Source organism: Hydractinia symbiolongicarpus, chromosome 11 (assembly GCF_029227915.1).
Source record: "Hydractinia symbiolongicarpus strain clone_291-10 chromosome 11, HSymV2.1, whole genome shotgun sequence".
Lineage (NCBI taxonomy): Eukaryota > Metazoa > Cnidaria > Hydrozoa > Anthoathecata > Hydractiniidae > Hydractinia > Hydractinia symbiolongicarpus.
Window position 1 is genome coordinate 16,793,808 of NC_079885.1, and position 24,755 is coordinate 16,818,562.

Below are 24,755 nucleotides of genomic sequence, written 5' to 3' on the forward strand. Positions count from 1 at the left end.
TCCTCATAAAACATATTTTTATAATAAAGTATATTTAACAAGAATGAAACAAACGCTACAAAAAACAGCAACAACAAAATAAAAATAAAAATATAGTCAGTGCCTATAACAAGCACGTAATCTATTAATAAACAATTCTTTTGTGGCAACATGGTTACAGCTTAAAATAACTTACTTATTGTATGGTACTACAAAATAGACATTACACTGAAGAATTATTATCACAAAAGACAATCTTTTATCTGTTTACTTCATACCAGAAATAATTTAAACTATCTGTGCAATCAAATTTTTATAAGACAAAAATTAGCCGAATGGCAAACACAAGCAACATGGAAAATAAAAATATCTCACCTAAGCAATTACAGCGACGTGTACTTATTAAATGAACAAAACAATGAAATACCTTGTAAAAACAACGTATATTCAACTATCGTAAAAAACATTACAAGAAAATTGTTGAAGTAAACTAATAGGGTGTGGGCGGGAGAGGTGTGGGGATGGGTCAGTGGATTTAGTAAATTAAAGAAAGAAAACATACAGCGATTAACAATATAGGAATATCTGATTATTTTTCTATTGGTAGAAAGATATCCTTGAGAAAATAATAAAAAAAACGTTGTTATAAAACATATTTCAAGGAACGCGAGGCTCAAGTCAAATGCTAATTTGATAAAGATTCATTGAAAAATTTAAAAAAGTAAACACGTAGTATCAAACACAGGTCAGGCTCTACATTTTCTCAGTTAGATTACATTGCTTGGGTTGAGTCCAAAGAGCATGCTTCTTATAAGAAGTACTTATTTTAATTCAGGGTTGATGTTGTTTCTGATTTTTATGTGTTCTCAAGATAACTTGACATTATTAAGCAAAAAATATAAAGTCGAAAAACTAAAAATAAAAACTCTCAGGAGGGCAAACACGTCGGTCTTTACAACAGTAGTAATGAACAATAACATCATTTGGATACATAGCAAATGCGCTTGTACCAATTCTTTTGTGACATACACAACACGCTCTCTCTTCAGTGATAGTACATTTCTTACTTTGATAAAACACCCTTTGCTCATGCATTTGTAAATGCTCCGCATACAAAAGGCTCTTCAACAAAAGACAGTTTCTTCTTTCTTGCATTTTGTCCTTTAGAACATTCAACAAGAAAACTGTAATATCATTTACTTCTGTTGCAGCCGGCAACAAATCTAATGCCTGAGAAACATCAATTTTTTGATAATGAGTATTCAACACAGTAAGAGCGGCACCAACATTTGCTTTCATTGAACATTTAGAAAATACAGATTGTGATAATCCCAATGATGGCAAATGATTAGGCTTTAAATACATTTTTACCAAGCTGAGGTAAACGTTCCTATTTTCATCCAAATTCATCTCATGCTGACGTCTACAATACTGTTCAGCCATCTTTGCATCCTTCAACACATAGATATAGATTGCTAAAGCTTCTTCATGCCGTCCAGCTCGTCCCAAAAGCAAAGCCCTCTCTTCAAATAATACATCTTGAGGAAAAAAACGGAGTAATTTCATTGGTTGGTAACTTGTTGATGTCTCTAAAAAGAATAGCAGTCTAGATCGAAGGTCCCCTAGCTCGCCAGATTCCTTTCCAGCTTTCTTTCTGATATCACTGTCAAATAATGACACCAGATAGTCTTTCAATAAAGGCATTATCTTCTCTTTATAGCAAGTAATCAATTTATTATGAAATTCTACCCTGTTCTCTTTCCAATCAAATATAATATGTTCCAGATATTTTATCACTAACTGAGCTGCATTGTTTTCTAAATGTACAAGAACTTTCTGTCTTGGCAGTCCTTCAACCTCAGGAATGTCGTTCGTGAATATTTTTAAACCTTCTTCTGGTGTTTTTTTCAAAACCCATTTGGAATAATCGAATATCAATCCAATATATTCTGCTCCTAATTTTTGTAAATACTCTATAGTTTTTTTAGGACCCTTCAGTGGACTTGATGGTAAATCGGCCTGACGCAATAGCAGATCTAACGCTTTCTTGTGAATGCCTTTACTTTGGTAAAGTAAAACTAGTTCATTGACTTTTTTTTCTTTGACAAGTACCCTCTCGCATTCTTCTACATGACAATTGTTATCCTTTAATCGTAACAGTGGCGCAATCATATTTTCATTTGTTTTTAGGTAGCACTTTAGTAATGAAGTGTCAATTATTTGTAACAACATTTTACGTGACTCGGTTGTTCCTGGTATTTCTGCACTTGCCTAAAAGGTAATCACTGTTTATACATTCACGTTGTTGGAGTATGTTTTTTAAAAAGAAAACATTAGGGGATTGTTAAAACCAGGCCTGGAAATTTATTGCTCTAAAACAGCCAGTGATTTGGTAAAATATTAAAAACACCGGGAAATCAAAAATATAAAAAAAATTTTTTTTCACTCACTAACCTGGTTAGACAAACTTTTATTTCGTATCCTGGTCAAATATTCCGTGAGTGATACAAAACCTTAAATTAAATCAAATTAAGTGTTAACTGCAAATGGCTGTAAATTTTAAAATAACTCTTGGAAAAAACGTTTTTGTTAACTTTATACATTATACAAAACATTATACAAGAAATAATATATGCAGCAAATTCGTGCAATTTAAAAAGATTCAATTTTTATCAATAATTAAGATGTCTATATGATATCAGAATACTTCGTAACTCTCTCTACTGATGTCAGATGTTATTGTACTTTATTTTAAATTGTGATTTTAAATAATATAAATCCCATAATATGTAAATCACCTTTTTCCAGATCACCCTGAGACAGCTTAGGAGGTGCCGATGGGTAGTCAAGTTGTTTTCGATATTCCTCAGGAAGTAAATCAGGATACAACCCAATGACATAAGTAGGTTCTGCATCGACCTCTTTGAACATTTTCAAAGCCTCTTCAAAACGTTTCATGTAGAACAACTCAAATGCATACAGTGTCTTAATCTGTTGCATTTTTTTCTTTTTTACACCTTCGTTATCAATACTGCTGGTCAGAGTAAGTGCCAGTTTGAATTCTTTGTCCTTAATAAGCTGTTCTACTTGTGTTGAAATCAGAACAGGGACAAGCCTATAATAAAAAATGAAATTATGTAGGGACCTATGTAGGGACCTTTGCCTAAAAATTTTTAAAAAAAGTACACGAGCCCAAAGTAAATTTAACCATGAGTTCTTAGACTGGATGCAGAAATATTTGTTTGTTGTCACTCAACCAATTCTGATAACGGCACAGTGTAAACCCTTTCTTGAAAATATATTGTTTATTGTTTTGTCAAGAAAATAATAGTCAGACTGTTAGAATCACGATGTGTCATTAATCATACAGCACATTTTATACTTCCTACAATAATGTAGAACAGTGAATCCAGGTTGTACCAATAGTTAGATGAGTTGACTTAAAGATAATTAACTCCTATATATACGGGGGTGTGGCACTCAAGGGCTAAAATATGCTGATATCAGCAGCAAAAATCTGAAAATCATAAGGCAGAACCACATTTTTTCAAAATTACCCAGGGTTCCTCGACGTTGTCCATCATATTGGCTAGCGCTGAAACTTGTGAACGAGACGCAGTTGGAAGCTAAGGAATCGTGGCTTCGAACTGAAGACATGCTAAGAAATGCCATGAGTGGTGCAAGGGAAAGAAGAGGAAGTCTTAAGTAATTTTTTTCATTGGATTTACAAGAATTTGAGGTACCCCGTAATGAGAAGTAAAGAACAGAAACGCCTTTCTGATGTCTGATGATGAGGGATGGTCACATCTAGATATTTATTTTGTGATTTTAAGCTAGCTAGCTAGTACCATGCCAGCACTCCAGGGACACATTTGTTATTAAATAATTAAGTGATAAAGTACAAGAGCTAAACATATTATTTTTATGTACCTAGCTACACAAAAGAATTTTCAAGGCATTCTGTAAATAAAGATAGCTACCTGCTAGCAATTTAGACCTCCCGTAACAGTGAATAGTCAAGACTTGAGTATATAGCTAGTTCGGTATGCAAGGCATTGCATGTTGGTTAAATATGTCACGACAAACAGAAACCTATATTTCATAAATAATTTGGTAGATATTCAGGTTTATTTTATAAAATAACAAAATTTGTGAAAGTATAGCCAGAAGTAATATTCGCTTTAAGCAGGAAGACCTAAAGTCTCCAGGTTAAGACTTAGTAAGCGTAAACTGTTTCACACGGACGACACTTAGTATAATGTGTTACAAATCCAGTGGAGCGCTTATAGCATATATTTTTCATAAACCAACATTCACAGAACTTATGATGAAGATAAAGCCTATTGTTACTTCTGCAAAGCAAATACAGTTGTTTAGCATTTTTCATTTTGCATAAAAAGTTCCTGTGGATATTCAAAAATTAATTGTGAGTGGCACCTGGCTGAGCAATTAGTGCAAGTAAACGTGTTGCAGATACAGGTGGACAAAAAATAACTTTCTAACCACTTTGTATTTATACGGCATAAAATTTAGATTATGTATTTGGCACTGTGCTTTAGAAGCACATTCCCACTTTCTCTGAGCTGGATAAGGTATTTGGTCCTAAATCTGTACAACATTTTATCTGTTTGAATTATTTTGAATTCTGAGAATCACTTTGAATGTTTTCTGTACACATGGCTTGTCAAAATTGATATGCTGTCAAAAACAGTTTATCGGCGTCTCCAAAAATGGCTAAATTCAAGAACTCGGAAACTATGATAGTAGTAAAAAATTTTTTTGGGTTCTTTCATCAAACTGGTCTAAAAACATGTAATACTAAGTTTCAAGTCATTATTTCACTTTTTACTGAAGTAATAGGACTTTTACTTAGTATAGTTTTAGCATAGTTTTTCATACCGCTGACACCAAAATGGCTGCAGGGACTAATCGGTTTGAAATTAATTTATAATATTTTAATAACAACCTTTTTTTCTTTATGTGTTTTAATTTTACTGTAAAAGCTGTTGCATAGATTTGTATTAACATTAGGATAAGGATGAAAAAGTTACTGTGGGACATGGGTTTTAAACCTTAAAAATTTCCAGTAAGAAATTTGAAAACTAATGAATGACAAAATCACAAAAGTTTAGCTATCTTCAAATTTTTAATTTTTGTTAATGTAAAAGTAATCCACATGAAGAAATCTTCCATATTAGCCATATGTTGTAACTTGATGAACAATGAATTTTCCTGCAGGTGTTCTCAAATATGTGTAGTATGATCTTAAAAAATGTGATGTAATTTTCCTCTTTAAGTTTTGACTTTTAACCCAGCTAAAAAGCTCAGTCTTGTCCTTTCATACTTAGTCTAGCTACAATACTGGCCAAAACTATTGGAATTTAGCTGTCCTTCCCCCCCCCTACCCCTATACACAATGTTGATTTGTGTTAAAATTTGAGCATTTAAGGAACAGCCAAAGTCAACACTGTTTAAGGGGGGGAGGGGGCAGGTTTCTTCAGTCCAACAAGAAGGAATTCCATTATATATTGGCCAGGATTGTAGTTATAGCGAAATAGTTTAATACTCAAATTTGACCTATTTTAATGAGTATTAAGTAATAAATGCAAGTTTAATCCTAAATCTAACTATAGGGTAGCTAAGCTACCTGTAAGAACAACATCAAACAACATCGAGGCTGTTCTCTTTTGTAAACAAACCCAGTGGTATTTTTGTAATAAGTACCAAATTTTATGTGTGTATTTCTTGGGCTTATGAGTGAAACCAAAGTGCCCTGTACGTAAATCCTAAAAATTTATGTCATTGGCTCACTCTTAACGAATGACACCACGTAACAAAGGAAAAACCATGCTTTGCTATTTGCCGTAACCTATACCGAGATTTGGTTGTGATATATATCAAAATTAATTGTCTTTAAATCAGCACAGTATATAACTGCGTCATCATCAAACACATACTTGCTATGAAAATGGCTAATAACAATATATAAGATTATTTTAAGGTTTTTAAAAATAAAAGTGTATTTGTTATACAAACGACTAAAATTTATGTTCACACAAGTTTTAATGTGTAATATGTGTAATTTTTAATATTCAATCTGACCACTATGGTCAGATTGAATATTAAAAATAAAACAACTTTGCTAAACACATATTTCAAGAGAACTAATTTGAATCAGATGATTACTTGTGACATGTTCTGTGATTTGGGATACTCTTTTGAAATTTACGCTGAAAATAAGGCATAAATACGCCACATATATGGCATATTATTGAAGCAGTAGTTCGAAGGCTTAATTAAACTTTCTCAACAGCGTAATGCTGTAGCAATTTTTTCTAAGATGCAAAAAAATTGTCACACCAGAGCCTAAAATGTATTAAGGATACATAAAACACCCAAATCATTGTTTTTGACACTTTCTTTATTTTTATACCATTGGAAAGCTTATAATTCATAAAAGTTTTTTTTAATAAAAATATAAATTTTTGACAGGAAAAAGAAGAAAAGGGACAATATAAAACAACAAACGTTTTTTCTATGTTCTTTTTATTAAAACGTAATTTGTTTAAACGTTTAAATCTCGATATCCTAAAAACAATTCTTGCTCAATACACTTCTACGTTTTGGATTAAAAGTACAAGCATTTATGAATATAGAACAAAACTAAAACACTAATGTTCTGGACATTCTGAGCTCTCCAGGTGTCTGCTTTCTTGCTTAAAAATGAGTTGTTCAAAAATTATTACAGTATAAAGGTAAAAAGCACAATGGATAGCACGAAAAGCAACTTTTCGATGACTATAATCGTGTGCATAATATTTTTAAAAATAGCAGTTATTTGGGGCATTTTTCGAAATGGCAAAACAGCATCGCTGCCGAATAGTTCACTGTCAAAAGACTGCGAGAGTTCTACTTTGGCAGATGTTTAGGGTGGACGAGGAGCGTTTAAAATGCGCTAGCCGTAGTTTTTACGATGTCCGCATTACGGAACAATTAACGTGACGGCCTGTGAAGGATCAGGAAATCGAGAAAATAGCTCATACTGTATTCAGCAAGAATTATCACAGTTTTAGGTGTCGGGTCAAACCAAATAACCTAAGATCCGAAGTCCTAAATCAGTTGTAAAAGGCCGTAAATCTTTGCCTGTACGTATGATCTTGGAAATTAGGCATTTATTGCAAAAACCTTTTTAAACACGATCGTAGACATTAATTAAAGGCAAAAGAGAGATACAGTTTTAGTCCTCAAATAGAGTAGATTAGAATCGGGTGCTTTTTACGCGATTAAGCTTTAAATACAATCCCTTTTAGACTTATGAGTTAGAAACTTAAAAAGTCGCGAAATTTTTGCATTTCGCGAACATACACGACGCAAATGAGCCTTATTTAAAATTTTCGCGAACATAAACTTTCACGGATCAATAATGTTCAAGATTTTCGGAAGAATCAATTTTCCTAAATTATATTAACAAGAAAATAGAAACTGGTCAACTAGCCCATGCTAGTTAAAACATCTTTTAAGATTAGTAAAGTCATAAATACAACGTATCAACTTAATATGAGTTATAAGAATATGAAAAAAATGTAATCTAAAATCAATCCTCATCGTCAACCATGTCAAAAGCACTTCTCTCCTTATAATTCAGAATGTGGAGCCACCCATTCCGATTCCTCTTCTTCTTTCTCGTTATTTTTTCACTTTCATTCTTTGAACCCAACATCTCTATCAATAAACAAGCAATAGCATTCATACGTAACACATTCGATTCGGCATCATTATCAACTTCATTCATCATTGGATCCAATTCATTAAATGGGTCCAAAGATGGGAGATTTTCAAAACCAAGTTTGATAGCATCTGTTATTCCAGAGGACAACCAATAACGCTTACTTTCAAATTTCCTAATTGCCATGGCAACTCTATTTTCTGAAGCGTACTTCCCAATGGAATATCTGTCATTTTCACTTTATCTTGTGTAAGACGAACTCCTTTTTCTACTAACAGACTCCACTTCCTGTGCACTAACACCAACGACAACTTCTCCGACTTCTCCAATTGCTTCGATATGGGTTGTGATCACGGGTAATGAATCTAAGAACAAAACGTGAGAAAAAACTCAAAACACTTACTACCATTAAGATCCAAATGAATCAAATACAAATTTAAATATTATTTATGTCACCTTGTTGTTCCGTTGTTTTCATAACAGTTTTGCTATTGTCTTTGTTACTACTTTCTTTACTTCTGTCATCTTGTTTTGAATGAAATTTTTTTGCCCGAAAATTTTGGTTTTTCTATTTTTTTTAAAAAAGGACCAGTGCATAGAAATTATATACAGGATAATCAGAAAATCAATAAAAACTGCAGTTTTTGAACTTATTATTTTCGTTATTTTCACATAGGGCTGAGGCTCTATAAAGTTGGATCCTGAAGACCCTTTTATAGATCTTGATTGAATATATGTACACCTTAAATGCTTCTAGCCTTTTTTTGTGTCATTTCCTGTAATCATTACTTTTTAAATTTGGTTAAAATTCGTTCAAAAGACTTATCCATAAATTTTTTGACTTTATAATTCTTGTCCCAAAATATTTCCGCTGAAATAAAAAATTGTGTCCGAAAGTTTTTCCGCCGAACATTTCCCTCCGAAAATTTTAGTTCTTAATGTATTCTTTTCGTTAACACTTCCCCTTTGGTGATTCGAATCTTCCAATGTTCGATTTTTTTTCTACTTCTGCAATGGAGTGCTTGTTTTAGAATAATATAAATATTATCATGTCATGAACAAGCGAGTTTATTCTAGGCTACGTTTCGACAGCTACAGCTGTCAACGACGGGCAATGATCGTAATCATCTTTGGCTATTTATTATTTAAAGAGATAATTAACCAATCAGATCACAGCAATTAATTAACTTTTTCACGGACCCAGATGGAAGCAATAGATTGATTAACATCTTTCCTTTTTCTAAAAGTTCGCTTTATGTTACGTTTCTTTTTCTAAAAGTTCGCTTTTTGTTACGTTTGTCCCGAACCATTTTTTGCACTTTCTCCTAAATGTTCGCTTTCCGAAGTGCGGGTAACCATATTTCTGGAAGTTGATAGGAAACACTATTAATATGAGTACATCTGTCTATTTTTATGGTTTCTTTTACTTTCTTGCTGTCTAATCAGACTCTCGGTCTATGATCTTTTTATTGTCCCAGTCAATAACATGATCATTCCAGCTATGGTCCGCAATCTCATTTTTGTCTGTATCTGCAGTGCGTACGGCTCTTTTGTGCTCTTGCACACGTTGTTTAAACATTCGTTTTGTTTCACCGACATAAACAGCATCATAATCCTTACACGGGATTTCGTAGACAATATTACATTGACTCTCTAGACAAATTTTGTCTTTAGGATGTGACAGTATACTACGTAGCGTGTTTTTAGATTGAAACACTAGCTTGAGGGATTGTGTGTTTGTTTATTTCGCAACTAGCCGATTAGGCCCGTGGAAACATCCACTTAGGCAGTACATTGAAAAAAGAGAACCGTAACTTGCATTTCGATGACGTTTGTCAGGACCCGTCAATACACCAATTTTTTCTCTTCTAAAATTGTTAACACGTTGCGTCCAATGCGTAGATCTTGAAACGCTGGTCAAGAAAATGTATAGGATCATGTATCTTTGGCAAACGGTTGCAGAGATATTGGGGTTTAAAGGTTTTTTGATTACGTCATTAACCCGTCCATTCCGTAACGTATCGTGGACCCAGGTTTGGGAAACTTTTTTTTTTATTGTATATTATTTTATTTTTTTATCGGATACATGATATCTTAATTAAATATTATGGCATTTGTAAATACATGTAAAAATGTTTAAATTTAAATTTAAACTTTCGCTTGAAATTGTTTATTTGGAAAGAGGTTGAATATCTCATTAAACGTTCATATCAACAGCACATGATCATATACACTTTCTTGATCAGCGTTTTAATCTCTGCACAATAGATGCAACGTGAAAACAAAATTCTAAATTTTTAATGGATAGATTGTGAAGTCATCAAAATTTTTATCCTGCCTCTCAGTGGATTTTTCCACGGGCCTTATCGACTAGTAATCTATATTATAATGCCCGTATACGTCCGTCCGTCCGTCCGCCCGTCCGTCTGTCTGTCACGCAAAATGGTAGCTTAGCTGCGACGGGCGAACCCGTGGTTTTTACCACGGGCTAACGACTAGTATATTATATTCAGTCCTCTCCCACAAAAATTTACACAAAATGTAAAAAATCAATGGTTCACGCCATTAAATAAAGAAGTGCAAAACATTATATTTTATACCACCCTCTACCAAAAATTATAATTCGTATACAACCCTCTCTCATAAAAGTCTACACAAAATGTAAAAATCAACGGGTTAACCACAGAGTAAAAAATTGGCAAAATTTTAATATTTCGTTATTATCCATACTGTCTTTTACCAAACATTTTTATTGAAAGATGAAAAAGGAGTGGTTAGCAAGAAGTAAATTTTAAATCAACAAATATTATTTGCTAATTTTGTGTACAGTCCTTCCTTTCAAAGGTTTACACAAAACGTAAAGCAAGAGCAGTTTCTGAGGAGTAAGCCCAAATCAGTCTTTTAGCATATTTCATATTGTCTTTGCCTACGAAATCTTACACAAGATGTAAAAAACCAGTTTGGAACACCTTAAATTTCTATCCAGAAAAGTAATTAACCTCTGTATTTTACTGTCAGAAACTTTCGCTCTCCCGAAACACAAAATTTAAAAAATCAACAGTTGACGACACAGAATAAAAATATACAAAATCCAATTATTTCAGCATATTGCGTAGTGGCCTCCAAAAATTTTAATCCAAAATATCTAAAAAGTTTAACGAGTTTGAGAGGAGTTAAACTGTCAACTCAAATCAATAAAATGTATTCAATTGTCCTTAAAATGTCTGTAACACTTCAGATTTTGTGGCTAGCTAATTATCTTTCATGATTCATGCTTTCAAAGTTTAAAGCTCAAAGCAAATCCATCAGGAGACAACTCCTGACAAAGACTACTAAAAATCCTGGCTAAACTAATAGTCATATTCTCGGATCCACAAATGTGAAAAGATCTTCTGAGGAAAATGATATTTGGATTTATCAGCAAAAATTATATAAGATTGGAATTAAATTTTATATATGTTTGACCGTCATATTTAACTGTAGTAAAACATTTTCACTGCAGTTGATTTGCGTGGTCAGTTCTTCATAAAATATTAAAAGTTTGGCCACTAATAAAGGCAGTTGTACTTAGTGTGTAAACTTAAAAACTTGCATGTTAAATTTTGATGTCGAATTAAGAATGTTGGTCATTTTTGTTGAAAATAATCAGAAAATTTCAAGCATATAAACCCGGATCCAAGAATTTAGTTATAATAGCAAGTAGCTAGGTACAATATACATTGAAGACTTTAGCTAGGTAATATAGACACATTAAAATTTTATAAAGCACACACAAGGAGAAAGTAGCTATGGTTGTCTAAGCAAAAAAACCACCTCATATAGCTAGCTACCTAAAAGTACTGTTTTAAGCATAAAAACTTTAAACAAACCTTTTTTTATGATGTAAACTAGAATGAATAACTTCTTAAAATGTTTAATAAAAGTTTCTTTTAAAGCATTGAATGCAAAAATGCTGAAAAACACCTAAAATAAGCCTTTGAACACCAGACCAGCAACCTTCATTTGGTTCCTATGCAACTAAGCGCTCCGTCGTTATTTAATGCCAGCCACTTCATTTCAGAATCTCTAAAATGTGTAAATATATAACCGGTGGTTGTGGCTATAATGCATACGGCTGTATATATATAGCTATTTCACTATACAGACATATAGATTTATATAGTATATATACATGTTGATATATTCATAAACTGTGTGTTCCGTGTATAAAATAGTGCCCTAATTTTATATTTTGGTAAATAAAATTGTGTTTTGAGCACGGGGGTAATTTTAACGTTTTTAACCGCTATCGCCTCTAATAATGAGGCAAGACAGATTGCAAATTAACCCCCTTGATATTTTTCCCGTGTCCACGCTTATGAAGAAGTGACAATAGGACATTAAAAAGGGAAACCTGTTCCTTGGCCTAACCGTGCGCACACACACATTCATATATAAGACTAGTCGATAAGGCCCGTGAAAAAATCCACTTAGGCAGAAAAACAATAAAACAGATCCGTCATTAGAATTTTGATGACATATCATAGCAATGATCTCTTATGCACTAAAGTTTTTTCAGAAATTTATTTGGCTGTTGTTTCTATTGTGTAGAGCTTGATCAAAATGTTGTATAAGATGTTGTATAGGATCCTGTACATTAAACAATCGTTTAAGGAGATATAAGGGTTTATAAGTTTTGTTGATGTCAGGAAAGACAAACTAATTTTGTATGGTGGTCTTATTGTCATTTTGAATGAAATAAGGCGATTTGCAAGCTGCATAAAAGTGTGTAGTCGTCATTAAAGAACAAAATACGATGAGCTTTATATAGCAGTGCAATCATTGTAGAACAAAAAACAGTGATTTTTAAGCTTTGTATGATTTTTAAGCTTTGTATTCCTCCTTTAAGAACAATAAAACTATTTCTATGCTTTTCACAGGTTATTTTAGAAGACACATACCTATGTTTAAGCTTGGAGGAAAGAATACGGAAGGAGAAACAACTTCATTTCTGTACGCTTTAAATGTATTGAATTTTCTATTGTTTTTAATTTCAAAAGAATCAGTGCGTGAGGTTCTCGACCGAGTCTTTTACGCAAAAAAATGATCAAATTCCATGTTCTCCTTTAATAGGGGCTAACTTTTTTCTATTGAAATCTGACTGTAACACGCTGCAGGCACGTGATATTTATATGGAAAGTGTGCCTAATATAAGTCGGTAAACATTGCTGTTAAAAACTTCAACAATACGTTTGGAAATAAGCGTTTAACCATGATATTAACCTATTTTTGCAGGCTTGAGTATACCACTTTGATCTTGAAAAACAATATAGATAGATATGCGCCGGACGTGTGCCGACAAAATGTGTGCTGGATTAATGTTTATTCTAACTAAAGAAATAACTTCTTATAACAGAACGTCGTTTTAAAACGAGATATAAACTTTTTCTTTTTGTTTACAAAAGTGTCGAGCATGTGCTTCTTCGCTAATTATGTTAACATAAGAACAAAAGAAATTTTACCGATTTCAATGTGGCTTCTTGTATTGGTATTATCATCAAATTCATCATCAAATTATCTAATTGTTTTTATAACCAATCATAGTTGCGAATTGTTATTCACAAATAATTTAGTCACACAACCGCCAAAATTTCAAATTAAGTTTCTATACAGACACCTGCTAGAACCTCACGCAGTGTTTCAATAGAATTAAAAGAGTTGTTTCTCCTTCCGTATTCTTTCCTCCAAGGTTTAAGCCATGCTTTGGTCATTTCGAAACAAAATTTTACGATTTCTAAGTTTTAGAACGAAATACAGCAATTGTTGAACTCCATACGTTCTTGTTTTCCTCATTATAGAACAAAATATGATGTAATTTTAAAAATACGAATTACGAAGTGGTCAGTTTTCCTACAAAGCATCACATTTATTTTTCTTAAAACTGTTAAAATTACAAAAGAATTACAAACATGAAACAAAACAATCGTGTATAGTACCACAAGGAAAGGAAGTTACTGTTAACGATCATTACTGGTATTGTTATTCAAGTACCATTGGTTACTGGTAACAATCATTAATTTCAGCATAGCCATTATAAGTACCAATATCATTACTAAGACTAATATTTATGTAAATCATACAAAAAAAAATCTTTAAGTAAATAGTTTCAATCCAAAAAAACAATCTAGGCAAACAATTGTTACCATGATATTTTGAGGCTTGCACACATCGACTGACAAGCAGACAGATTCAGCAATAGATAAACATTGCAAATTTTCTAACTTATTGAGGATTATTCGGATGGATTATTCGTAAGAGTGAGAAAAATAGGGCAGTTTTAATACCAAAACTACCTGAATGTATTCTTTTTAAATGTTGTGTAAAAACATTAGTAACTAGTTTAGCGCTGTGTGTGATTCCTTTTTTACTTGTAAATAATACAGCAAGATTATTCTTATTTCTCTATGCAAATAAAAATCATACCTCCAAACATGTGTGATGGAAGCAGCATAACAATGAGGACCACATACAATATTTCTTGTACCAGTGATATCAATTCTTTGGACAAGCAAGCGTGGATCTCGAGAACAAATCTCAATATTTCTAGACAAAGCTGCAATAATATATGGTTGAGAGAATTGCAAGTCTAAAGGCACATCAGACCAAGTGACTGCATGTTTTTGATGATGCTGACCATGAGTATCTATACTCAGAAAAACTGTAACCTCGTCGCGGCACAGTGCAATTTCACCAGATGGCATTGGAACAATCAATGGTTCCTGCTTTTTACCAGTGTCGAATAAATTAATCACGTGACCTGAGAACAAAATATTGCAAATGTAATTTTGATAGTTGAGAAAGACAGAGAGTAATTGTAACTGTCATATTGCAAAAATTACTTCTATCAAATTGTGTAATTTCTTTAATGAATCAGTGTGAACAAACAAGCGATGCTAAACCCGTTTTAGGGAAAAAATTTCTAACTGTTATAAGAAGGTTGTTGTTAACAACCATCATACTTACTCAAAGTAGAACGTGAACCCATGCAAATTTAAAAAAGAACTTGCGTGGGAAAGAAAGTGCCCTGTGTGAGATACACAGCTTTTGCACAAATTTTCTATTAGGTTACATGTTTTTTAAAATTAAAACAAGAAAAAAAGTGTACACCTTTTTTACCCTGAGAAAAAACGTTGTAATTACAGCCTGGCAACAACCAAAAATTTTATAAATCTGTACTTTCCCTCCTCGTCCACCAAGAAGATGATTGTGAAAATTAGACACTCCACCATATCTGACATAATGTGCGATTTGGGATGCTCTTTAAAATTTATGCTTAAACCATTTTAAAACAGTAGTTCTACACCACATTTCAAGTTTGGTCAGACATTTTCATCTCAAATTTACGTAAGATAAAAAGGCCTATAGATTTTCGTTTGGATTGGACATTTGTTTGCATGGCAGAATTACTGAGTAGCCCTGAGGACTGCTTGATCCATGAGTCAGCTTGTTCATAGCCAACCTGACCATCCTAGCTAATTCACTGACTCATAACTTAGTTCAATAACCACATAGACATGAATCTTAATTGCTTGGCCCCTTTGTTGTTGGTAACCAAGTCTTACAAAAAGAAATCCAGTCATGCTGTCCTTAACTAATGCTGAGGTAAACACTGACAGAAAACGAATGAAGCAAGTCTGCAAAACTGCACTTACAGGCAGAACAATGGATTTATTTGCAGAAAATGTGTTTGCTTCTTTTATATTATATTTTGTACATGACCTTTTCTGTTTTAAGAGACTTTTTTCAAGTGCATAATTTTGAGTAGTAAAAAGATCCTTTAGGAAAGAAAAGACAGAAAACAACATCACCTTTTTTGCTGTTGCTCTTGCACATGAATTTCCAATGCTGTCATGAAGGAACTTACTTTGTGCTGCTTTTGCAAAAACAAGGCAAATCATTGGGGTTATTGATGCTTAAAGAAGCAAAGAACTATAAGATGAATTTTTTAATATCTTAGTTATTTTCGACCACAAGCGTCCAGCGTTCTATAGCCGGTTCGAAATTTTGATTGAAAATTTTAAGACAATAGAGTGCCACAAATAAGAAAAAAACCCTCTTTATTTAACAAAACTTTTCGAAGCTAGCAGGTGTCATTCTGATTTAACTGATTTTCTTCTTTTATGCGGCATGTGTTCTGTTTATTTAAATCACACATGAAAGCAAAACGAAAGAAATGCGTAACAAAGATTAAGATAGACAGTTGAATTATACATTAAATTTTAAAGACATAAAGTACAAAGGTAGCTACAGAAATGTGTTGGACAAAATGACATATTAAAAATTTTCATTTTGCAGAAAATTTTGCGTCTGGATCAGACATTTCGAACCGCTATTTCGAGGCCTGCATGCCACCTTCCCTTTAGGCGATAGCAACTAATGGAGTAAAAAAAATGGGTTTGTTCACACAAACTATACTATACAGGTCTTCTAATACTTTTTTTGTTCTTGCTATTCTTTTAAAGGTCCCTGTTTACCATATGGAGACAGCCTGCTTTGCAACACGGTCAACACAACCAGAGACCTTTACAAGTTTCCTTAATAAGTTAAAACGAACTATAAACTATGGTGGTAAAAGAAATAAAACCGCTTGTTGATGCTAACATAACGAGGGAAATTCAAACATAAGAAAACACATGAATCAACAAACTGATCTGAAATCGTATTTTTTTTTAATGCGCTACAAGGTTACCATATGCGATGATCCCTAGGAAAATCGACCGCTTCTAACTTTAAAACCGGATTTTGTATTTTCCAAAAATACGGAAATCGTATAAAAATACGCGTATTTCTAAAAATACGCTGTAGATTTAAAATACAAAGACATAAAAAATGTAATGTCTGGTTAGAAAAAAGTACACAGCAATATTCTTAACTTTTGGCCAAGCATAATCCTGATTCTAAGCATAATTTTGTTTTAAAATCATGCTAGCCATATATGTTAAAAGTTTTTTAACTATTTTTTTACAAACTGTGTGCAATTTTTCGAATCCACAGTGCCAGGCAACGGAAAATAGAAAGGTTCAATACAAGTATTCTCTTAGGATATGCTTAACTTTATATGTAATTTGAACTTACATTCTTATAAAAAAGTGTGCATTTGTGACTTAATAGAATTCAAGCAGATTTTGTTGAATGCTTTTGAACTTCTACTTAATTAATTTTAATTGCGATTCATTTATGCGATTCCATTGGTGCGATTCAAAAATACGTGTATTATAATTTAAAGAGTTTTAACGAAGTAAAAATAGAAAAATAAATATATTAATAACGAGAAAGCAAGAGATGCCACTTATAATAATTTGATTTTTCGATCATTTATACGTAAAGTTTTCCTCACATAAAAAGAAAGAAAATAATGATTATTACAGATCGTCTGCAACAACGATGTACAGAAGATTTTTTCTCATGTTTTTATAATTTTATTATCCATTTTTATCTTACAAATCATAGTGTGTATAATAAAATCAGTGACAGTAATGGGGAGGACAAAGTTTCATGTGCTTTAGTAATTGTATTTTTTAAATTTTTTCACAATTTTTGTGGCCACTTGTTGTTTGATAGTAACAAATATAAAAAAAAGAATAGAAAGAAAAATATAATTGAATTTCCGCGCCCGAAGGCGTAGGAATATCTTTAAAACCGTCGTTTTTTCTTTTGGAGCATTTTTTGAGAAAAAATCGACCCTGGGATTTCACGTTCCTCTGTTTTTTTGTTACCTAAATGTCATTTTAGGCCAAAATTGGTTCAAAAATTAAAACTACTTTATTTTCCACAATATTTGGCACAGTTAACAAAAAAAGTATACTGAACATGATGGTAACATCAAAATTTCGATTTTTGGCCACCTTAAATGTCATTTTAGGCCAAAATTGGTCCAAAAAATAGAACTACTTTATTTTCCACAATATTTGGCACAGTTAACAAAGAAAGTATGCCGAACATGATGGTGACATCAAAAGTTCTATTTTTGGCCACTTTAAATGTCATTTTAGGCCAAAATTGGTCCAAAAATTAAAACTACTTTATTTTCCACAAAATTTGGCACAGTTAACAAAAAAATTATGCTGAACATGATGGTGACATCAAAATTTCGATTTTTGGCCACCTTAAATGTCATTTTAGGCCAAAATTGGTCCAAAAATTAAAACTACTTTATTTTCCACAAAATTTGGCACAGTTAACAAAAAAAGCATGCTAAACATGATGGTGACATCAAAATTTCGATTTTTGGCCACCTAAATGTCATTTTAGGCCAAAATTGGTCCAAAAATTAAAACTACTTTATTTTCCACAAAATTTGGCACAGTTAACAAAAAAAGTATGCTGAACATGATGGTGGCATCAAAATTTTGTTTTTTTGTCAACTAAATGCCGTTTAAGACCATAAACGTTTCAATCATAAGACCACTTTCAACCATGAATGATAGGCTATAATTTTTGTTCGCAATTTCTTTTAAAGTGTGAGTTTATTATGACACGTTTCGTTTTGTTTGCGTTTGTTGTAAGATGTAATGTCACTTGTGTGTCTTCAAGCACCAAACTTCTTCGAATGTTTGGCACGATAACACAACGAATTAGCAGGTTGTCATCAAATATTTTGGTAGCGAGCGGAAATTCTTAGAGCCCCCAGGGCTTCTTGTTCAAACTTAATTTTAACATTTTACTATTTTTAACAGCATTTATCAATTTAGTCCTGGGTACTAGGTTGTAAAATACATGTTAATAACACCTAAAGATGATACCTGCCATACTTCTCTATTACCAGAAGCAAATCATTTCAATATGCTCAATGTGATTGCAAAGATGTAAATAGAATAGAATAACATTCAACACAAAAGAAAAACTTAATTGCAGAATCCTGTTTTAGAGAGAGTGAGAAAATCGTTATTGAGAGAAAAATTAGAAATTCGTATTTTCTATTTTTAAAAAAATACGAATTTCGTATTTTTAAAAATAGAATTGCGTACTTTTAAAAATACGAAAATCCGTATTTCGTATTTTTATAAATTAAGCGTATTTTAAAATACATACTCCATATTCTTTAATACGAAATTTCTGTATTTCGTATTTTTTAATGTTGTATAACGTCATGGGTATTTTTGCGCATGTGCACATTATGCATTATGTATGCGCACGTGTTTGTTGGTTATCAGTTCAAAATTCTGTTTATCGTGTAACGATCATTTTTATACGAAGAAACCAATATATTAAATTCAGAGTTATTATTCTAAAGAAGTTTCCAGGGGAACTTAAGACAAATATTGTCATATAGTGCAGGGACTTGGGATTATTTAAAAGTTCGCATTCAAAACACTAATTAATATTATTTAGTCGTTCAAAGTTCAAGGTTTTACTTACATTGTTATTAATTATGGTGGAGTTAACATTACTAAAAAATCAACGTAAAGGTCATAGTGGCAACCCTCTTAATTTTCAGACATTTTGGGACAGTTTTGACAGTGCCATTCATAAAAACACCAAATTAGATGACGTCACTAAATTTAATTATCTTAATTCACTTTTGGACAAAAGCGCAGCTAACTCTTTAAAAGGTTTAACATTATCATCAGAAAATTTTGAAAGATCGATTTGGTGACCTACAAATAATAATATCCGCTAATATGGATACCCTGCTACCTCTCCTTTCAGTGCCATCCTCTTATAACATCCTAACGTTGAGAAATGTTTACAACACGATCGAAATCCATGCCCGAAATCTCCAAAATTCTGACATCAATCCAGCACATTATGGCCCAATTTTAACATCCGTTATCATAAGTAAACTCCCAGACGACTTCAGATTAAAAATTTCAAAAATGACGCCTGCAGGAAAATGGGAATTTAATAAATTGTTAGATACGATATGTCGTCTAACAACAATGCTCCAAATGAGTTCAGAGAAAATTATCTTCTTCAACATTCTTTGTGGCCGATCCTTCGAAAATCACATGTTCTTATTGTAAAGCAGCCCATCCTTTAAATCAATGTAAAATTGTTACAGAAGTTTCTGCAAGAAAATTTATTCTTCCACAAAAAAATAAATGTTTTAATTGTTTACGTACTGGACATTTTATTAAAAGTTGTCAAAAAGATTCAAAATGTTATTCGTGTGGTGGAAGGCACCACATATCGATTTGCAAAAAAAAAAGAGTTTAAAAATAATTCAGAGCATCAATCAAAAGTTCAGAAAGATCAATAACAAGAATCCTGTGATTATAAAGAAACAGAAACACCTGGCTGTACAGCAATGCTCATTAACAATAACAGCAGTCACACTCTCCTTCATCATCATAATCATCATCATCATCATCATCATTCTCGGCTTAACGTCCGTTTTCCATGCTAGCATGGGTTGGACGGGGTATATTAATGACCCTCTTCCAATCTGATCTAGACTGTGTTAGATCTAAACTCAACTTCCTCTCTATCAAGTCTGTCCTTATAACCTCCTGCCAAGTCTTTCTCGGTCTGCCTCTGGGCTTTGCCCCAGGAACTATCAAGTCTCTACACTTTCTTACCCAATTATCCTCCTCCATTCTTTCCAAGTGCCCCAGCCAATTCAATCTTCTTATCTGGATAACATCTTTAATTCTACGGAGACTTAGCCTGCTTCTTAGCTCATCTGAACTCTTTCTGTCTCTCAGACTGGCATTACACATCCACCTAACCCTTCTCATATCATTCCTTTCTAAACAGTCAAGATCTTCCTGCTTCACTGCCCATGTCTCACTACCGTACAACATAACACTTCTTACACAGGCCTCATACAACCTACCTTTTACCTCAATTGACAGGACTCTGCTAGTCAATAAAGGAAGTAACTCTCTAAACTTTTTCCAAGCAGAACCTATCCTGCAAGTAACACTTCTTTCAACACCCCCTTCACTGCCCAACATATCACCTAAGTAACAGAAGTTCTTAACTATCTCTAACGAGCCACTGTTGTACATCATTAAAGCTGGAAATACTTCATTCTCTATAGTCTCACCTTTGCAACGCTTGCATACAAACTGTATGTCAGCTCTTAACCTTCCACTAATACTACTGCACTTCTTATGTACCCAATGCTTGCAGGTCTGACAAAAAATTGAGTTACTACCAACCCCTTTCCTGCAAACTCCACAAGGCCACTTTCCAACTACAAGGTCACACTTGGCTGCAATGCTACTTATCATGACTTTAGACTTTGCTGTGTTTACCTTCAGCCCTTTCTCTTCTAGTCCTTTCTTCCACTTCTCAAACTTTTCAACTAATTCTTCCATCGACTCTGCTATGAGAACCAAATCATCTGCATACAATAACTCCCATGGACAACCTGTTCTGAACTCCATCGACAGCGCTTCTAAGACTAGAATAAACAACAAAGGACTAAGTACAGAACCCTGATGTACACCAACATTTACACTAAATTCATCACTAAGTGAATCGTTAATCCTGACACGACTTCTAGCATTGCTGTACATAGACTGAACCATCGTAACTAGCCACTCATCCACACCTAATTTTCTCATAGCCCACCAAATAACTTTACGTGGCACTCTATCAAAAGCTTTCTCTAAATCTACAAAGGCAAAATAGAGATTCTTTCTCTTTCCTAAATACTTTTCCTGAAGCTGTCTGAGTAAAAATATTGCATCTGTAGTGCCACGCCCTGGAACAAAACCAAATTGCATCTTATCTATATCAATTCTTTCTCTAAGTAACTTATCAATCACTCTTTCAATAACTTTCATTACTTGATCAACCAACTTTAAACCTCTATAGTTACCCCTTTCTAATGCATCACCCTTGCCCTTGAAACAGTTCACTATTACACTCGACTGCCACTCACTCGGAATAGCACCATCCTTTATAATCTGGTTAGCAAGACTTGTAATAAGCTCAACTCCAATATATCCAGATGCTTTTACCATCTCTGCAACAATACCTGATACTCCTGCAGCTTTGCCAATCTTCAATTTCCTAATAGCCTCCACTACCCATTCTGTCTTGATCTGCATTGCTGGCCCTTCTACGACATCATCATCAGACAAATTATCCTCGTCTCAATCAAACTCAGTGTTAAGCAACCTCTGATAATGATTCTTCCAAGCTACCCTTTTCTCCTCCTCTGTGCTAGCCAAAACACCTTCATCATTACGTATACACTTCTTACCTACAATATCTTGATTAGTCTTCTTCATTTGCTTTGCTATCTTGAATACCTCATTGCGCTGGTCTTCCCTTCTTAACACATCTGCAAATCTGTTTCTCTCTGCTTCTGATTTTGCCTTATACAATGCTGTACGAGCGCGACGCTTAGCTTGTAAAAAAATATCTTTACTACCACCTGACTTCCACTCTTTCCAAAGTTTCCTCTTTTCCTTTATACACTGGTCAACCTCATTATTCCACCACCAGGTCTGTCTATGTCTAGCTGGTCCTTTCGTCCACCCACAGGTATCATCAGAAGCTTCTAGAAGACAATTCTTTAAAGTAGTCCAAGTACTTTCAACATTGTCACTATCACATTGACTATTGTAGGCTAACTGCTGAACTTTTGCACTAAATTGTCTTGCTACAATCTCTTCCTTCAGCTTCCAGACTTTTCAACGGGGCCTGTACTTTCCCTTGGCTTCTTTAACACTCTTCAAGATAATATCACAAACCAGCAACCTATGCTGGGAAACACACTCTTCCGCCGATATAACTTTCACGTCCTTCACCACTTTCTTGTCTGACTTTCTAACCAAAAAGTAATCTATCTGTGTCTTGCAACCACCTGACTCATATGTTATTAGCCTACTCTGTCTCTTACTGAATGATGTGTTGCAAACCACCATGTCCGTTGCCATTCCAAACTCAAGCAATCTCTCCCCTTCCTTATTTCTGCTCCCAAATCCATAGCCTCCATGCACGCCTCTATAACCTTCAGATGACTTCCCAACATGACCATTAAAGTCGCCGCCCACCATGACAAGTTCAGTGTCTCCAAACTTTGATGTGACTGCTATTAACTCATCATAAAACTTATCTTTATCTTCCTCACTGAGTCCACACTGTGGAGCATAAACTGACAGAAAAGTGACAATCCTATTACCTATCAAAAACTTTATCACTATAATACGACTATTAACACGCATAACATCTATTACTTTTTCTACCCACTTCTCCGCAACGAATATGCCAACTCCTCCATATCCATCACTATTACCAATCCAAAAAAGCTTATACCTTGCCCTCCTACCTTCCACAAATCTCACTGAAGCTCCTCTCCACCTAACTTCCTGAACACAAAACATATCAACAGATCTACGTTCTAACATTTCAACTACTTCACCTGCTCTACCTCTCAGAGTACCAACATTTACACTAGCCATCCTCAACCTAGTGTTATCTACCTTGTGATGTGATAGCTGGGTAACGGTCTGACGATGCTCACATCTGACATCTGTCTTACCGTGTGCGACACCTTCACTCCTTAAAGTTCCAGCCCCGTTTACGCAGTTTGTCTGATCAACTATTCTTACGGCCATTAATAAAGAGTTTTGGCATTGTTTTACAGCTGGATGCCCTTCCTAGCACCAACCGTTCACAGACCGGACTGGGTGTTTTTAAAGTGACACCATCACTAGAACTGGCAGGAAGATATCTATGGTTGCTAAGTACTTGACAAAAAATTTCATGCAACTGATAACTCGTAAATCAACAAATATAACATCAATTAAAGAAATCATCTGTTTATCTTTGTAACTTTTAGCAGATTAGTTGCTTCTCTTATCCCATTAGAAAGATCAAATTTCATTTTTTAGTATTTACAATCCCACAAAATTGTCCATGTGGGTATTTTTTTATTCCCCCTAGAATTTAAAAAACAAATAACATAAAACACAAGACGGAAATTGATTGAACTTTTTTTAGTTGTTTTAAAAATTATTTTGCAAGTTTAAAAATTTTCCCAGATCGGCACAATAACGAAAGTGTGGAAGGTGACTATCAGAAGATATTTTTAACAAAGGTGAGCATGTGTGTGAAGAGAAAAAAATGATATAAAAAATATTTGTTTGTGATAATTGTTTTGACATTCTCAATCTTTTTATTGACATTCTCCTGTATTATGTTTACCATGAGAAACATTTATAATATTTGTAACATTCGTCATTATTTAAGTGACAAGAAATAAAAAGTGCAATAAAAAGCACTTACAGTTTTTGGCGAATGTATACGAGCTGGTGCTCATGCCATCGCTTTCGTGTGAAGGAATGGTCCGATTTAAGGTGTGTAAGATTATTGTTTTGATAGTTTTAAGGAGAAAAACAGAAACATTCAGGTTTGTACAATGCGTGATTCAAAATGTACAATTTAGGTTTCAAAGATACAAATGCACATAAATACATACCACTATCTGCTTTGATCAACATGTATTCCTTCTTCGTACCAACACAAAGATATGTTCCGACCCATATGACAGTTCGCGGTGTTTCCGGCAATCCTAACTCACCATGTAATTCCTGAAATTCATTCTTAATCCATACATAGGTCTGAATTTTCCTTTTTGAAATTGTGCACAACCTCATGGAATCCTTACCAGAATATGTAGAAGTATTAATTGCAAAGTAGTTGACACCTTTGCCTTTAGGAAACTGGGTTTTACAAGAATATGTGTCGAAATCATGAACACTGATCATACCATCACATAAACTAATTAAGACACCATACTGCTCCTCAACTACAAGTTGTGAAATTGGCTTTCGGCCAAATGCTTTGTTTGATCTTTGAAGTTCTACTTCAAATCGTTGATCAGATCTTCCACTTGATAAATCTTCCTGAATACCATATACCAGGAGATGGCCTTTGTTTGTCCCTACTAGCAGTTTATTGCCAGATGTTGCTATACATTCAATCTCTAATGGCAATTTTTCCAATATTGCCACACAGTCAAATGCATCATGCATTTTTGTAATGTCCAGAAAGCGAAGAACTTTCTTTCTTTTGTGTCACATAATGCTAAAATATACATAAATCATAAAGT

At 33.6% G+C, this 24,755-nt stretch overlaps 1 protein-coding gene across 1 annotated transcript; it reads right to left on the reverse strand.

Annotated features, from left to right (window-relative positions):
- On the reverse strand, positions 1–24,755 carry LOC130614735 (vam6/Vps39-like protein). Its single transcript, XM_057436177.1, has 5 exons — positions 24,123–24,755; positions 14,168–14,501; positions 2,778–3,094; positions 2,434–2,492; positions 1–2,250 (listed from the first exon to the last, which is right to left on the reverse strand). The coding sequence occupies exons 1-5, from the start codon at positions 24,676–24,678 to the stop codon at positions 892–894; spliced, it is 2,625 nt and encodes an 874-aa protein (XP_057292160.1). The 5' UTR covers positions 24,679–24,755; the 3' UTR covers positions 1–891.

Excerpts from the sequence above, each read along its gene's own strand:
- LOC130614735 (XM_057436177.1), bottom strand. The coding sequence starts at position 24,678 with ATGCATGATGCATTTGACTGTGTGGCAATATTGGAAAAATTGCCATTA. Across the intron at positions 3,095-14,167 it reads TCCATCACACATGTTTGGAG|GCTTGTCCCTGTTCTGATTT; the intron begins GTATGATTTTTA and ends TTTTTATTATAG. Across the intron at positions 2,493-2,777 it reads TCAGGGTGATCTGGAAAAAG|GTTTTGTATCACTCACGGAA; the intron begins GTGATTTACATA and ends ATTTAATTTAAG.